The sequence below is a fragment of the Nanorana parkeri genome, unplaced genomic scaffold, assembly GCF_000935625.1.
Source record: "Nanorana parkeri isolate BGI_ZX_2015 unplaced genomic scaffold, ASM93562v1 scaffold189, whole genome shotgun sequence".
In the NCBI taxonomy this organism is placed as follows: Eukaryota; Metazoa; Chordata; class Amphibia; order Anura; family Dicroglossidae; genus Nanorana; species Nanorana parkeri.
The window spans coordinates 1,847,910-1,863,739 of record NW_017306457.1 but is presented as its reverse complement, the minus strand read 5'-3'; the positions used below and the strand labels follow the sequence as shown (position 1 = coordinate 1,863,739).

Below are 15,830 nucleotides of genomic sequence, written 5' to 3'. Positions count from 1 at the left end.
CCCCCCCCCCCCCCCCAATCATCTTCCAGGGCAGCAATTTGAGAGGTGACTGGTCATTCCATCTACAGGGAACACAATCAAAACATTTAAACCCCCCCCCTCATCCTTCAGTTTTTGATTGTGTTTCTTACCATTCAGGTCTGAGCAATGTTTCTTTAAGACCGGATGGCCTTGGGGTCAGCAGTCCCCCTCTGTTTGGCCCTGCTGGGGTGTTTTGATGCCTCTCTAGCCATGCCTTTCTTTTACAGAGGTTCCCCCTGTTTTCCAGGTCCTCGGCACTGAGGGTCGACTCCTGAGGTCCCCCAGGCTGTAGCCCTGTGCAGTCACCCTCCGGGTTGTAGTGTGGTCAGGTAGCGGTGGCGGGAGTGTTACTTTGGTGGGAACTGGCAGCTGGTGGGAGGCGGTGTCCTGAGTTCTAAGCCTTGTTCTGAGGCTGACCATGTCACTTCCGACTGCTGCTGCATGATTGTAGAGAGCACAGAGCAGGGAGAAACTACACGCTGCGGCCACCATGGAAGAGGACAGCAAGCGGGCAGTGACTGTGCCCAGAACTAAGGGGGCGGTAAGTGGATTTTTAAAAATCTACCTGGCAAACAAAAAATACTTAAATCCCGCATAAAATGTAAGTAAGCTATGAACAGATCTCACTGGATGTATTGGACTGCAGATGCAACGGACAATACATTTTACCCTTTGGTATCAATGTTAAAAAGAGAACTATGGGGTAACCATGGGTTTTTTTATCCCATAGTTCTCTTTAGGGCCACGGGAGGATATATACTAACGCCCTCCCGAGACCCAAAGCTCGGTATACAGGTATTCCTCACTTAACGACCGAGTTCCGTTCCTACAACCAGGTCGTTAAACGAATTGGTCGTTAAGTGAGGAACTCTATACAGTACTGTATTAGTACAGAACTGTATAGCATTGCAGATGTACAGTACCAAACAGTGTACTGTACATCGGGCAATGAAAATACTTACCGGGACCCGCAGTGACGATCGGAGGACGTCACTTCTGCCGGCGACACGTCGCAGTGACGCTGCCGCGCGAGGTCGGGGGTCGCTTGGAGGACAGTCGTAAGTGCGAGTGGTCGCAAAACAGGTAAGTCGATAAGCGAGGATTATCTGTATAGCAGCCGGAGCCGGGACGGATCCCAACAATACTGTTGAGATCAACCCTGCTGGCTGATTGACAGCGGGCTCTGCCTATCTAGAGACAGCTGTGCCCGCCCCCTCCCCCGTCCATTCCTCCAGTCAGCGCAGGAGGATCGGAGCCGGGAGGGGAATCCCTGTGGAGAGCAGTGACTGACAGTCCCTGCGCTCTGCAGGGAGAAAATCTGGAAGTGAGCGAGCAGTGGTATGTGTTCGCTCACTCCCGATCGATAGAGTATATCACTCACCTCATAGTTCTCCTTTAAGCTCTCCAAGGCTTTACCAAACAAATGACACCCAAACACTTCTGCATTTACAAACCAAAATTTGCTTTTTTTTTTTTTATTTACACAAAAATGTACACAAGAAACTAAAATTGCAAAGAAGTTTAGACAAAAGTAGAAGCACTTAAAATAAGTTTCAGCAACATAAAAATATGAGTTTGGCTTTTTTCTATCTTTTCATTTGCACGATGGCAAAGTGCTACGGACACAAGAAATGATCATTAAATATTGCTTGCTCACCATACTTTACACAGACCGTGCTGTTAATATCTTATTGTCTTCCAAATATTTTGTGTAGAATACTTTGGTATAGTAACAGCCCACTTTTATAGTGCATTCATTAATTAAATTAAACCACGGACTACTAAACGGGTCACTGACTTCTGGCACTGTTGTCTGAAATACTGCAGATGTCCCTGGGTACAGCTACGCCATGTACATATTTTGGGGTATGTGAGCAGGAGGTGCACTCGACAGCTGAAAATTAGATTAAAGCTCAACTCCAGCTACTAAAATACAGTTCAGTATTCATTGCAAAAACAATTGAACATATTTCTAAAAGTGACTACTACTTGGATTTATTTTCATGGCAGCCTCCTATAATCTCTTGAACAGCAAGGTTCAATGTTTCAGAAGACGGCTAGCATTAAAGGCTGTGACGCACTGCACGCGAAGCAACGTGGAGCGGTGGCGCGCTGCCTTCGCGTGCAGTGCGTGAAGTAATTTTCACTTTTGCACGTCAGCTTGCGAAAGTTTGCATAGCCGTATAAACCCGCACGTCACGATGTGAAGTCCATTCGGTGGTTATGCGCGAGCCGATTGGCTGAAGATGCAGTCTTTCACCTGGCCGCGTTCAGCTCACACACTGCATGCGAACCTCCATGCCTGACAGCTTTGCTTCACACTGCACGGCTTCGCATGCAGTGTGTCACGGGCTTAAAGAAGAACTATGGGGTTAAGTCTTTTCCCCATAGTTCTCCTTAGGGTAAAGGGAGGACACAAACTAGCGTCCTCCCGTCACCCTAGGCTCAGTATACCGCGAGCTGTAGCTCGCGGTATACTGAGAAGCCGCAGCTGAAGCGGATCCCGACAATTGTGCCGGGATCCGCCCAGCTGTGTGACTGACAGCTGGCTCTGCCTATCTAGAGGCAGAGCCAGCTGTACCCGCCCCCTCCCCCGTCCGTTCCGCCAGTCAGCGTTGGCGGATGGGAGCGCGGAGGGGGGAATCCAGCCCCTCCCCTGTCACGGCAGAGAGCTGTGACAGGATCGAGAGGTGAGCGAACGCCGGTATGTGTTCGCTCACCTCCCGATCTACTGAGCCGACCTGTGACAGTCTCATTGTCACAGGTCGGCTAGAACTATGAGGTGAGTGAAAAGCACTCACCTCATAGTTCTCCTTTAAGAGTCAATCAGCAGCATAGTGCTGTCAACAAACACTAAAGCGTGATGATTGGAAAGGACAGAGTGATCACTTATCAGTTCCCTACTGCTCCTTCACTGTCCAGTGAGCATGCTGAGGGTGTGCCCTTGAGCAAATATGCCTAATTCACTGCAGTGGAGGTCTAGAACATACCTATGTTGAACAGAATTATAAACAGAACAGAATTATAAATCTTTGGTAGTCACATATACGTACCAAAACTGTGTATTTAGCTGCTTGCCTGGAGCTCTGTTTAAATGGACCTATTTAATAACATAGTACAAAGATCAGTAAGCATCAGCAGCCAATCAGAAATTCTCATTCATTTTAAAAGGTGCAGATGACCATTGTTTGCTATACAAAAGACTGTTCTTTGCTCATTTAACACTGACATATTTACATGGTTAGGTGCATACTAATGACTGGACTGCATAGAAATCGTACTTGTATCGTGCTTAGGCATGCTGGCTGTGGGGCACTTAAGGGATACATTGCAACTAAAGCCAAAACCTTTTTTTTAGTTTTGGTTAGAGTGGTGAGGGATTAGAACCGGTCAGGATTTTTTTTTCCCTCATCGTTGTCCCCGTTTGGGAGTTTCACCCTCCCTATTTGTCCTGGTGACTTATCACTGAAAGTCAAAGATTATCCCAAATTTTGTGTTGTTACCAGAACAAGAATAGATGGGAGATACTCCAATGGGGACACGTGTTCTGGTGACCCTGCTAGCCAACAGGCATCTCTTTGCAGGGACTTCCTCTCACTTGTTGTTGTGGTTATTGGACAGTAAGTGAAGGGAGATTTATCCAAGGGAGAATAGATGGCAAAAAAGCCAACAGGGGTTATAACCCTTCCTTACTCTAGTCAAAAAAAAAAAAAAAGTTTTGTCTTCAGTTTAATTTAAATTTAGTTTAGTGCAACATTAAAGGTCAGTCAACCCAAAACACATTTTTTAGTCTTTCGAGACATCCTGGAGAATTGAATCCCGTGTTTCTTATTTTTATCAGGAACTACAGTGGCCACATCTCTGCACTTTTTCTACAGCCATTACCAAATCTGGCTCTTCTAGATTAATCTAGAATTATGGAGGATGCAAGACGAGAAGTGGAACCACCCAACAAGGATGCAACAAACACACTCTGGTGGAAGGCAACAAAAATGGCCAATGAGGGCATTTTCTGGAGTCTTCAAAAGAAATAAAAAGCAAAATGGTGACCCCAACCCCCAGGTTACAGCTAGAACTAAAATATCAATTTCTGGATTGCTGACCCTGTAAAGAGACATTGATACCTTTTCCAATCAGGGCAAAGTTGTGTAAAAAAAAAAAAAAACACTACACCTGCATTCAATATCACCATTATGCCTAAGTGACCTATGACCAGAGCACCAAAAAGGAAATAAGCCACAAGCAGTCCAGCTGCTAGAATGACAATGCACTTGAAGATTATCAGATATCAATGATCTACCAGAGAACAAATTGATTCTTTCATTTCTAGTATTGATCGCTGGCAGTCAAATGGTGTAATACTAATAATCAGTAATCCATAGATAAAAGAACCGATCCTTGGTTGAGCTATTTCTAGTATTGATCGCTGGCTGTCAAATGGTATAATACTAAATAATCAGTAGTCCATAGATAGCTCAACCAAGGATTGGTTCTTTTATTTCTAGTATTGATCGCTGGCTGTCAAATGATGAAATACTAAATAATCAGTAACCCATAGATAGCTCTACCAAGGATTGGTTCTTTTATTTCTAGTATTGATCGCTGGCTGTCAAATGATGAAATACTAAATAATCAGTAACCCATAGATAGCTCTACCAAGGATTGGTTCTTTTATTTCTAGTATTGATCGTTGGCTGTCAAATGAACAAATACTAATAATCAGTAATCTATAGATCGCTCAATCAAGGATTGTTTCTTTTATTTCTAGTATTGATCGCTGGCTGTCAAATGGAGAAATACTAATAATCAGTAATCCATAGATCGCTCAACCAAGGACTGTCACCCCAATAACCAGTGCATAGCAGGTACCGGAGAAAGGCGACTGCAGTAGAAATCTGGCTGAAACCTATAAATATTTTAAAGCCAATTATTAAAATTTTAAAATCAAATTACTTTAGAGTGAGGAAACCAAAACAAGAATTTTATAAAAATAAGATGGTTTGGGATTTAAGAACAGAATAATGGAGATTCCTAAAAAAAGAAAGAAATTTTTTCCTTTAAAGCTTAACTCCAGGCTTTTTCTTAAGTTTTGGATAGTGTTGAGAAGGGCTTAGTGGAGTTTTTACTGCCATCAGAGGCCGCCTTGTAGAGATTTTTTTCCATATTCTGTCATCATGACAACGCTGTCACCCAGACAGGAAGTCAGGGAATATGTCCAATGAGGACACAGAACAACAAAAAGCAAATGGAAGTTCTATTTCTAGATTAAAATTTTAGTGTTTTTATTGCTGTCCGAGTCCTTCTTAGACGCTTTCCCTCACTTCCTTCCCAGCCCTCAACAGGGCCAAAGTGCAGTAAAATTAACAGGGGTTCCAATTCTGCCCCACTGCACTCCAAATCAAAGTGGAGCTGACACTCTAACAAGCATTTAAACCCGCCACTCATGTTGAAGATGGCTATAGTGCCAGTATGTCAGGTCTATTTCTCCATGGATCATCTGAGGACTCCCCAAAACTAGGTGTTCTTATACAGAAACAATGACCCAGTGTGTTACTATTGCTCAGTAAGTCAGTAAGGTGGAGTCTGAAGTCCACCTGGGGGGTACCGGCTCCACAAGTTGAAGGTGTAAAGGTTTGCTACAGCTGCAGGGTTTCTTTAATGGAAACAATTTATCTCTTGCTCCAATATTTTGGAATTGCATGACAGCAATAAATTACTTTTGTCAATTACTAACCCCTTTATCACTTACTTATTGTTTTCTTTTTGGCCTACATCTGTTCATATAATGTTCCTATTTGAATATTTGTCTAAAAGTCTCCTAAATGAAGAATATGTTAAAATAAAACCAAAAACCTGTAAAAAACCCTGTGCTAGTAAAGTCTTCTAGCAATATAAAGCTGGATTTCCCAGTGGATTTCATGTCAAACAGAACACAAAATCAATGTGCAGTCTAAGACATCCAGGGACTGATATATAAAACTGAATCGAAATAAAAATAGAATTGCTTCTTGCTGCAACCAATCAGATGTTAGACTTCATTTTCTAACCTGATCTACAAAAATTAAACATGGAATGAGGTTGGTAGATGTAGTGACAGCTGTACTGTTTTTGCTCCAGTATATTTAAACTGACCTCGTAGTGTAAGCATAGGTGTGAGATGCAATCTATAGGTCTCCAGATTACAGTGAACTGCTTACAATAAAGCCAGTCCATGCAAATTGACATCATAACCATATAAATCAAATGTTCCTTCTGTCACCAGAGGCTTTGCATTGTTTTGGTTGTAGGTTTGTGGTGAAGATGGAGTTACCATCACTTTACTTCTTTTAAAGTTTGACATTTTCCATACTTTTGGTAAGCACTTGTAAATAAGCTTCGTGAACTGTATTGAGAAAGCTGGAGTCATTCTAGAACGAAAATAAAATACAGGCAGATTCGTTATGCACATCACAGAATACAGCGAGGAAACAATTAGTAATCAGTCTACAAAACTATATGAATTCCAGATCATTCACCACCAGTAACTTGGTACATTGTAAACAAGCACCGAAGATTTTACTACACGACATTTTCAATGTGATGATTTGGTGCGTGTAAGAAAGGTCTCCATGCAGAGAAGACGCTTAATACTAACCTCTCCCGTTGCCAATGTCCATCCTTCTTTTTTCTTCAATCTTAGTACACAAGTTATTTTTTTTACTACTAGCTCTAAACAAGGGCATTAACCCGGGATCTTTAAAGGTGCAGTCTCAAGGGCCAATAGAAAAGCTCAGGATGTAGGGGGTGTTAGGCCAGGCTCAAAAGATACAGGTAAATTCAAGATTTGCATATTAAACTTTAATGGCTGATGTTTCTAGATCTTTTCATAGTTTTAAAATGGGATTTTCACTTAAACTAACCATTGTTGTTGCACATTTTCATGATATCCTCAGTCTGTGTGTCTTAGTGGGGTGATTTCCCTTCACTTCCTGTGCTGGAGCTCCAAATGGAAGTAAGAAGATATCTCTACAAAGTGAGGGAAAATGTGCCTCTTAAAGTGACACTAAACTCAGGAGTTAGACATTGAAATGCATTCAGGTACCTTAACTATTAACAAAAATGTATCTAATTTGTGTATTACTCGGCTGTAGATCCTCAAATCATCTCTAAATTCAACCGACACTCCAAGCTACTGTGATGGACTACGTTCCTGTGATGGACTACAATCTCAGGATTCATTTACCAAATTGTATTGAGAGTGCAGTCCAATACGGGAGCGAGCTTGTAGGATTTAGTTACCAATTTGTAGAGAGTGCAGTCCAACACGGGAGCGAGCTTGATGGCTACTTTACAACACACACAGGGACCATGGGGAACAAAAGCAGCCACCCTCCAGAAGGAAGGACAGTGTCAGCACCAATTCAGAGATGATTTGAGGATCTGGAGCTGAATGATACACAAGATACATTTTTGTTAATAGTTTAGAGTCACTTTAGCCTTTTCACACCTAGGCGGCACCGATTTTGCACGTTTGTACGCACGTTGGCAGCATCCAGTTATTTGCACGTTTATGCGCATTTTGCAGATTTGTATGCACATTTTATCGCGCGTACATGAAGATTGGCAGCTCACAAACCACTGTGATCAATGGACGAACGCGCGTATAAACACGCAAAAACGCCCACGAAAATGTGCAACATGCTTCTGTTGCGCGTTTCTGGGCATTTCCAATCAAGTCTATGGGGAGGAAAAACGCTTTTAACTGCCCAAAGAAGCTCCTCTATCTTTTCAGGCATCTGGCGTTTTCCTGCTAGGCGTTTTTCTGCTCAGGTGTGAACCAGGGCAATTGAAAATCATGAGATTTCTTGTGTTGGGCAGTTAAAAGCATTTTCGAACTGCTCAAAAACATCTAGGTCTAAACCAGGCTTTAAGAAAGATGCGACTAACATTTTGGATTTCCCATCACAATAGTCACCAGGACAACTAGTAAGGATACATCTAAATAACCAGTACACAGCAATAGGAAATTGACAGGGGTTCTTATCGATCCATACTCGATCAAAAAATATAAAAACAAGGTCTGACTATACATATGACCTGTTGTACCTTCAGAAGGTGTAGTAGGGTTTCCTGGAGCTGAGTGCGACTAAGGGCAGGGCAGGGTCTCGCCCGGTCGGTACTGTGATGTATCAGAGGTGGAGTCGCTGTCCGATCAGCTTGGCCAGTATACTTAGGAGGGGGTTGCTGAAACACGCTGGGAGACCACAGGACAGCTTCATTACTTGTATGTGCAGCATACTGGGAAGCCTGAAAACAGAAATATTTATACGTTGATAAATGTAATTTGCTTAAAGAATAGAAAAAGCATCTCAAAAACATGTTTGAAAAAACAGGATTTTTGTAATGAACGACCAATACCTTGCTTTAAATTACAGGCAAAGGATTCTGAGACATTCGGGTTATACTGCCACCTACTATGACAGCCTGGTAAAACCCCTCCTGCTCCCAGCATGCCTTAGTTTTGTAACAGAGCAGTGCAAAGTGTAAGACCATAAATACAGAGAGGTGGGACCTGTGTCTCTCAATCAACTCGAAGGAAAGGATTTCATGCAAAAGTGAAGCGTTGGTCGACTTTTGGACTAAAGAGTCCGAGTCTGAGAATGGAGAGTTTGAAGATTTTTTTGGGGAAAGGAGAACATTCTGACTTGAGCTTTGTTTAGGATCAGACACAGATGCTCTAACACAGACTTCAGGATGCAACTGAACCTTTTCAAGGTCTGAACAGTCAGCGCCACAATTTCGGTCTGAATTTGTGCTGACTGAACCCTCAACAGTGCGTTATCCAGGTATCACAAAATAGGGATTCCCTGAGAGCATAACCAGGCAAACACAGGGACTAGAACCGTTGTGAATACACTGGTGCAGAAGACAGAGCAAATGGCAGGAATCCAAACCAGAAGTGATGAGGACCTACAGCAAAGTGAAGGAAAATTAAGGACATGCAAGTATGCGCCCCTGATGTCTACAGAGGCCAAAAAGTCTCTCTGATGAAAAGAGACGTACCTGGTGGATTCCATAGAACTTCGAAGAACTTGTGGGACCAAATTAAATCATTCAGAGCCTTGAGATCCAGGATGGAATGCATATCCTCTTTTAGTTTTGGAACTGTGAAAAGGTTGGCATAAAACCCTTAATACCTCTAAAACAGGAACTGGAGTGATAAATCTCCTTTTCCAGGAAACCAACAAAGGCAGCATGAAGGTCTGCTAATCTTGGTGACACCATAAAATTGGAAGCCATGAAACAAGTAGGGGGGTTGAGAGTGGAACTCTAGCTAATACCTCCACCTCCCATACACATGCATCCTAGATGCTGTGTGTCCAAAGACTGGAAAGGCTAACAGATGTCCCCACTTTGAAAAGGGGTGGGGGGTCCCTTCATTCTGAAAATAAAATGTCTGTCGGTTTGGAGAATGCAGGGGCCCAGGGTTTACAGTAACCAGGCTCCTGGCTTAGGTCTGAACTTATATGCTGAAGCCTGGGAGTAACGAAAGGAACTCTTCTTTGCCTCAGAGGAGGGTGATTTGACTCAGCTTTAGGCCAAGGCTTCTCTTTTCTGGGGTAGAGGAGTTTTCTCAGGGCCCATTGGCATATCTAAGGCTAACCTGTGTTGTACCGCACTGGATCAATGTATCCCATTCACACTACAACACAGTGGGCATATTCACTGATAGGGGACTCATATGGGAAATAAGACGGGAGACACTCACTAACCTATCTACACAGTAGTGCAGGGCTGTTGGCTATAAATGCTCCAGAAATAAAGGATTAGTGTGGAGTAAAGCCGGATCCTTAAATACTGGAGCATTCAGCTACATGGAGTGCAAGAGATTTATAAGAAAAGGATATTGCTGGATCAACTACAGGAAAAGCCCATTTCTTAATAATGCTCTCCTTACACAAGTGGACCTTAAAACATTTGGAAGGTGTAAACAGTCTTATCAGCAGTTTCTCAGTCAGCTTAGAGAATGTCTGGAAATAGTCATGGGACATTTTTAGTGGTGCTAGGGCCTCTTAAGGACCCTAGAGTAGAAGCAGCTATAGAAGCTACAGGCTTGCACTTCCACTTTTAAATTGGCATACAGCACACCAATAAGAGCCAAATGGTCTTTCTAAGGCTGGGCGATTTTTCATTAGATAGAGCCTCCGCAACCAAAGCCTCCGAAGCCGCTAAGGCTGCAGACAGATGTGATAATGCTACAGGGGAAGGTATTGAAGTACGTTCTCTGTGGTCAGAATCATCTATTAACATTCAAATTTGGCACATAAAATGCATAACTGTGGTAAAACCCTCACAGTTTAAACCGGGAGGGGGGGGGAGCCACACCCAACAGAGCTAAGAAAGACTCAGAGGAGTGTAAACACTCAAGCAGGAAACAATTTTGTAATCTGTGCCAGGTCCTTGAGTGGGAACACTGCATGCTGCCTCAGAACAATCAAAGCAGCAAGAGAACCTATTCAGGGGGAGTGCTACTCTTAAGTTTGTGATTCGACATGTTGCCCGCATTGGGACAACTTAACATAGTATACCAGGTTTAAATGGCTGAAGGTGACCAAATCATTGTAGACATCAGCAAGACTAACCAAGCTAACAGAGAGGTGTATCCTACAAATAAGAGCAGCGGCAGGAAGATTCTACCTCACGCTGAAGGTGGGAACAGAGAACGGAGTGAGTACATGCATGCATGACACTCCACCTAGTGACACAGTGCTCAATTACTTCATGTTTTAACCCTTTTAATGGAGACCAACAGGAAGTAAGGGAATAATAATGGCACTCAACAGTGTAAAAAAGTATAGTAGCTCCTGCTGTTCAACCCACATGGCCTACTCATTAATGAATCTGTAGAGACTGGGTCACACCAGAGGCTGTGCCATGGCTCTGGACCTGGAAAGTGCTAACTAACCCAATACACAGAGGTATGTAAAGCCCCACAAGTGGAGCCCAGTGCCTGAAGATCACAGTCCAGGCAGGAACTGTTTAGAAAATTGGAGTCCAGGAATGGCCTCCAAAGCGGTTAGTGAGGATACCTCAATCCAGATAGCTGCATACAGAGACTAGCTCAGCAGCATCTACATGGCATTATTGAAGAAAACAATCTTGGGGAGGAAAAAAAGAATAGCTAGCGAAAACACACTTAAAAGGAGAACTATGAGGTGAGTGATTTTCACTCAACCTCATAGTTCAAGGCAATGAAACTGTCACAGGTCAGCTTTCGAGATCAGGTAGTGGGCAAACGCATACCGTCGCTCGCTCACTTTCCGATCATCTCCCTGCAGAGAGCGGTGACTGACACCACCGCTCCCAGCAGGGATTCCCCCCTCCCCTCTCCGATCCTCCAGCACTGACTGGAGAAACAGACAGGGGAGGGGGCGGGCACAGCTGGCTCTGCCTCTAGATAGGCACTCACAGCTGTCACTCACGCAGCTGGGTGGATAATAGACAGCATTGTCGGGATCCATCCCGGCTGCGGCGCTCTCAGTATATAGTGAGCAATAGCTCGCTATATATTGATCTTTCGGTCACGGGAGGACATTACAATATGTCCTCCCGTGACCCTTAAGACGAACTATGGGATAAAAAGGTTACCCCATAGTTCTCTTTTAAGCATTTCTCAGTAGAGAAAAGATATCCATCATTCTAGAACACTAGCAAAACACTGAGGCATTCTGGGAATAGGAGGGGTTATACCAGGATGGTTACTGTATTTTTGTTTGCCAGTGTTCATATCCTCCTGTAGGCAGCAGTATAACCCAAATGTGTCTGAACCCTGTGTTTCTCAATGAATGAAAAAGAATATATGCTTTTATTTATAGGGGTTGTTTATGTTGCTACAAGCTGCCATATTTACATATATGACCTGTGCTTCCTGCTTAGTAATGCTGTGTAGTGATTGTGCTTCACTCAACCTTTCTCAGTAAAAGCCCACCAGTGTAATGTGTAACTAATAAAAAAATTAAAAAACACAAAATCTTTCCCAGTGGCTTATCATGGTTTCTCAGCAGCTGTGAGCCAGGTTCATGGGTAAGCAGGGTGCAGAAAAGCTTCATACACTTTTGCTGTTGGGACTGTGTCCTGTTTACTGGTTGATCTACTCTATTGCAGAATATAAAATCGACAGGCAGCCAAAATGTTGCACAGAGCCATCAGCCCACTGTAACATACCACTCATGTGTGTAATGAGTCATATAATTTAGAGGAAGTTTGGCAGTACACTTAATCTAAGAGCACTGGCTTAAGATGACTGAAGTTGTAATACATACAGAAAGCTACCAGGAGTAGTATCTTCAAATCTGAATATGAAATGGGGAAGCAAGTATGTTTTTACCAATTGAACCTATATTGAGCTAAACATTAGAAATGTGCCAGTGGCAATGTGCCGGTGTGTATATCTGATAGACACATCCATCAACATGCACCTCCTGCGCATTTGTAAAAGCCAGATGCAAATAAAATGCAGCACATGCATCTTGTGCAGAATGACTGTACTCCATGTTAAATTTAATTTCTAATTTTTATTTAATCTACCTGAATATCTTGAAAGCAACACCAAACTCGAGAGTTAAATCTTAGAACAAAATTCAAGTACCCCCAATGATTTACAAAAATCTAGCTGTAGATCATCATATTATACCTGAATTCATGCCGACACAGTCCTTCCTTCTGGAGGGTGGCTACTTTTGTTCCCCATGGTCCCTGTGTGTGTTATTAAGTAGCCACCGCTCCAAGCTCACTCCTGTGATGGATACAATCTCAATACAAATTAGTAAAATAAAAATGAGATTGTAGTTCATCACAGGAGTGAGCTTGGAGCAGTGGCTACTTTATAACACACACAGGGACCATGGAGAACAAAAGTAGCCCCCCTGCAGAAGGAAGGACAGTGTCGGCACCAATTCAGAGATGATTTAAGTATCTAAAGCCGAGTGATACACACATAAGATACATTTTTGTTAATAGTTAAGGTACTTGAATACATTTTTAAGATTTAACTCCTGAGTTTAGTGTTACTTGAATTGTGTTTGGCTCCTCATTACAACCCCCTTCCCCAGTAAATTGAGCTACTATAATAGGTGTATAGCAAACCTCGGAAACCAGAAAGGGTTAATCACCATGAAGAAGCTGCGCGCAAATCATGATTTTTATCCATTTGAAATAACTACTTCTGTATAAATTTAGACACTCAACTGATGCTTGACTAGAAGGAAGTAAAAGCAATTTGACATCATCTGAGATTAACCACCATCATTCAAGTACAGAATAAAGAGGATATTTTGTAGAAGTGAGAACTTCACACTGAAATATCAGCAATACAGATCATTGTCTATATCTGTAAGAGCCGTTCCTCTATTCCAGGACTGTGGTTATGCATTTATAGAGCCGATTATTCCCAGTAGGCTCAGTGTTATCTCCGTTTCATTACAAAGCCAATGTGTAGCGCCTGCCAGCAGCATTCAGAACAGTTGGCATCGCTGCCAATGCTCAAGTTTTGTTATCAGTTTGAAGACTTTACTTACAGCTACCACCTTAGATACACCCAAAGGCTGGGCAAACGATTCAGGTTCCCTCTTTTCATGAGCATTCTACAGAAAGACAAAGAGATAAAGTGTGCCGAGAGATTATAAACGATAATACTGTAGACCTGAATCATGCATGCTAAGCAGTAACTTCAGGTTTATGAACATGTTTAAATGATACGCCTTCTTGAAGCAGAACTTCAGGCTGGCCAAGAAATCAAATATGCCACTCTTAGCAGATGACGAATATAATGCTGGTTTTTAAAGGGGATAATTGAACACAGAGTGATACTTACAGTCCTCTATAGTTTTCCTCCCTGACATTTAAAGTAGGGATGCACCGATATATCGGCCATCGAAACATATTGGCCGAAAATGGCACTTCTGGCTAAATGCCGAAAATGCCATTTTTGTGCCGATACATCGGTGCTTTCTCTCCTCCCGCTGGGCGCTGCTCTGTGTCCCAGCAAAGAGGAGAGAAACTGTGACAGTCGGCCGAGTGCTGTGAGCGGCTGGCGTCTCTCCTCCCACACCGCTCAGCCTCCTATCACAGTCCGGCAGAGCGGTGTGTGGGTGGAGACAGCCTGCGCTGTCACAGGAGGCTGAGCTCCTCCCTGCACCGCCCAGCCTCCTGTGACAGCGTGTCAAAGAGGAGAGCGGTACAAATACTCAGTGATCACTGAGTGTTTGTAAATAATTGAAGACATAGTATGGTTATTATATCCTCAATTATGAATGAATGGGAGTGTTCATCACCTCCTGCTCATTCATAGTTGTAGTTATAGTAAACATACAATGTTCTCAGGTTATGAATGAACAGGAACACTCAGTATAGAGGATTCCTGTTCATTTATAACAGGGGATACAGAAAAAGAGATTGAGGACTCTGGGTCCTCAATCTCTTTTTCTATTTTAAAAGGGAAATATCAGGGGTCTGTTTAGACACCCAATATTTCGCCTTTATAGTTGTTTCTTAAAATCATGTTTATACATAGGACCAAAAGCTATTCTGAACAATTTTTGAGCTCTTTAACCCTTTTTTAGGAGAGACAGTGTTGAAATCTAGTTTACAACAGATAATTAGATTTGCCACCGCAGGACAGAGAACTCCCCAGCCTCCCCTACAAGTCCTGGTTCGCACTGAGCGTTTTGTAGTGTATTTTAGCCCTAATAAAACGCTCATAAAACATGCCCCCCCAAAAAATCACATTCATTTCTATGGCCCTGTTCACATCTGAGTGTTTTGTGGCAATAAGCCAAAACGCCTGTCCTTGGAAAAAGTACAGGGGCTTTTTTTTTTTTTTGCATATTACCGCTTGTTTTGGCCCCATTGACTCAATAAGAAGCGCTTAAGCGTTTGATCACTAACATTAATGAGCTACATTCTGCCCACAAAAACACACTTTTTGACGTATGCGCATAAAACGCATCCCAATTTGGCTTCAAAAGTGGAAATACACTTTAAAGATTATATGAGATTTTACTGATTAGGGTTACATCTACTTTAGGGGAGAAAATAATCATGTTCTTGTGGGGGAAAAAAAATGGTTCTGGCATTGGCAGAGAACAGGGGACCAGTAAACAATAAACCTTAAAAACTTTCATATATTACACCAAATCAAGCAAGTTTGCAGTCATTGCCTCTCCTCTCTACTTTCTTTTTGCTTAGGTGCGCCACAGGAAATATTCCTTAGCCTGATAAAACTATCCGCAGACACCTGAAATGGAGCATTTTATTTACTTCCAGTTAAAATCCCGCTATCCATCTAAATATTCATCACATATCATCAATCTCCTGCATGGATTAGCAAAGATCAATCACATTCAGAATTGATGCCATGGATGCGCTCCTTGACTTCCCCTGTCTCTCTTCCATTTGCTCTCAGGAGTTCTGTTTAAATGTACATTATCTGGCCATTGCTGGTTCTAATGAATTAATAAAATGCTATCAATATTTTAGGACTTCAAGGTTAAAGTTTAGAACAAAATCTGCAATTATTCTTTAAATACATATTTACACAAACAATTTTCACGTGCCATAATCTTGTTTTGTTTTTTTAAGGGGTCAACAAAACAGATCAATCCTTGTAGGATTTATTGATCACTAACAAAAAATAAGTCTTTGTATATGGGATTTAGGCCCCATTCACACCTAGGCGTATTGTAATATGCGCGTCTGTCGCGCGACCGTCACACGTTTTTTTTACCGCGATTCGCGGTAAAAAAGTCGCGCGACCGTCGCGCGATTCCAAA

At 42.5% G+C, this 15,830-nt stretch overlaps 1 protein-coding gene across 1 annotated transcript in view; it reads right to left on the bottom strand.

The window, feature by feature from the left end:
- Positions 1-6,225: 6,225 nt before the first annotated feature.
- DCP1A (decapping mRNA 1A) overlaps positions 6,226-15,830 on the bottom strand; it is a 70,186-nt gene continuing 60,581 nt past the window's right edge. Inside the window, exons 8-10 of the mRNA XM_018555253.1 lie at positions 13,578-13,643; positions 8,107-8,307; positions 6,226-6,428 (exon numbers count right to left, since the gene is read on the bottom strand). Coding sequence (XP_018410755.1) covers positions 6,348-6,428; positions 8,107-8,307; positions 13,578-13,643 — 348 coding nt within the window. The 3' untranslated portion in view covers positions 6,226-6,347. The remainder of the gene's footprint in view (positions 6,429-8,106; positions 8,308-13,577; positions 13,644-15,830) is intronic.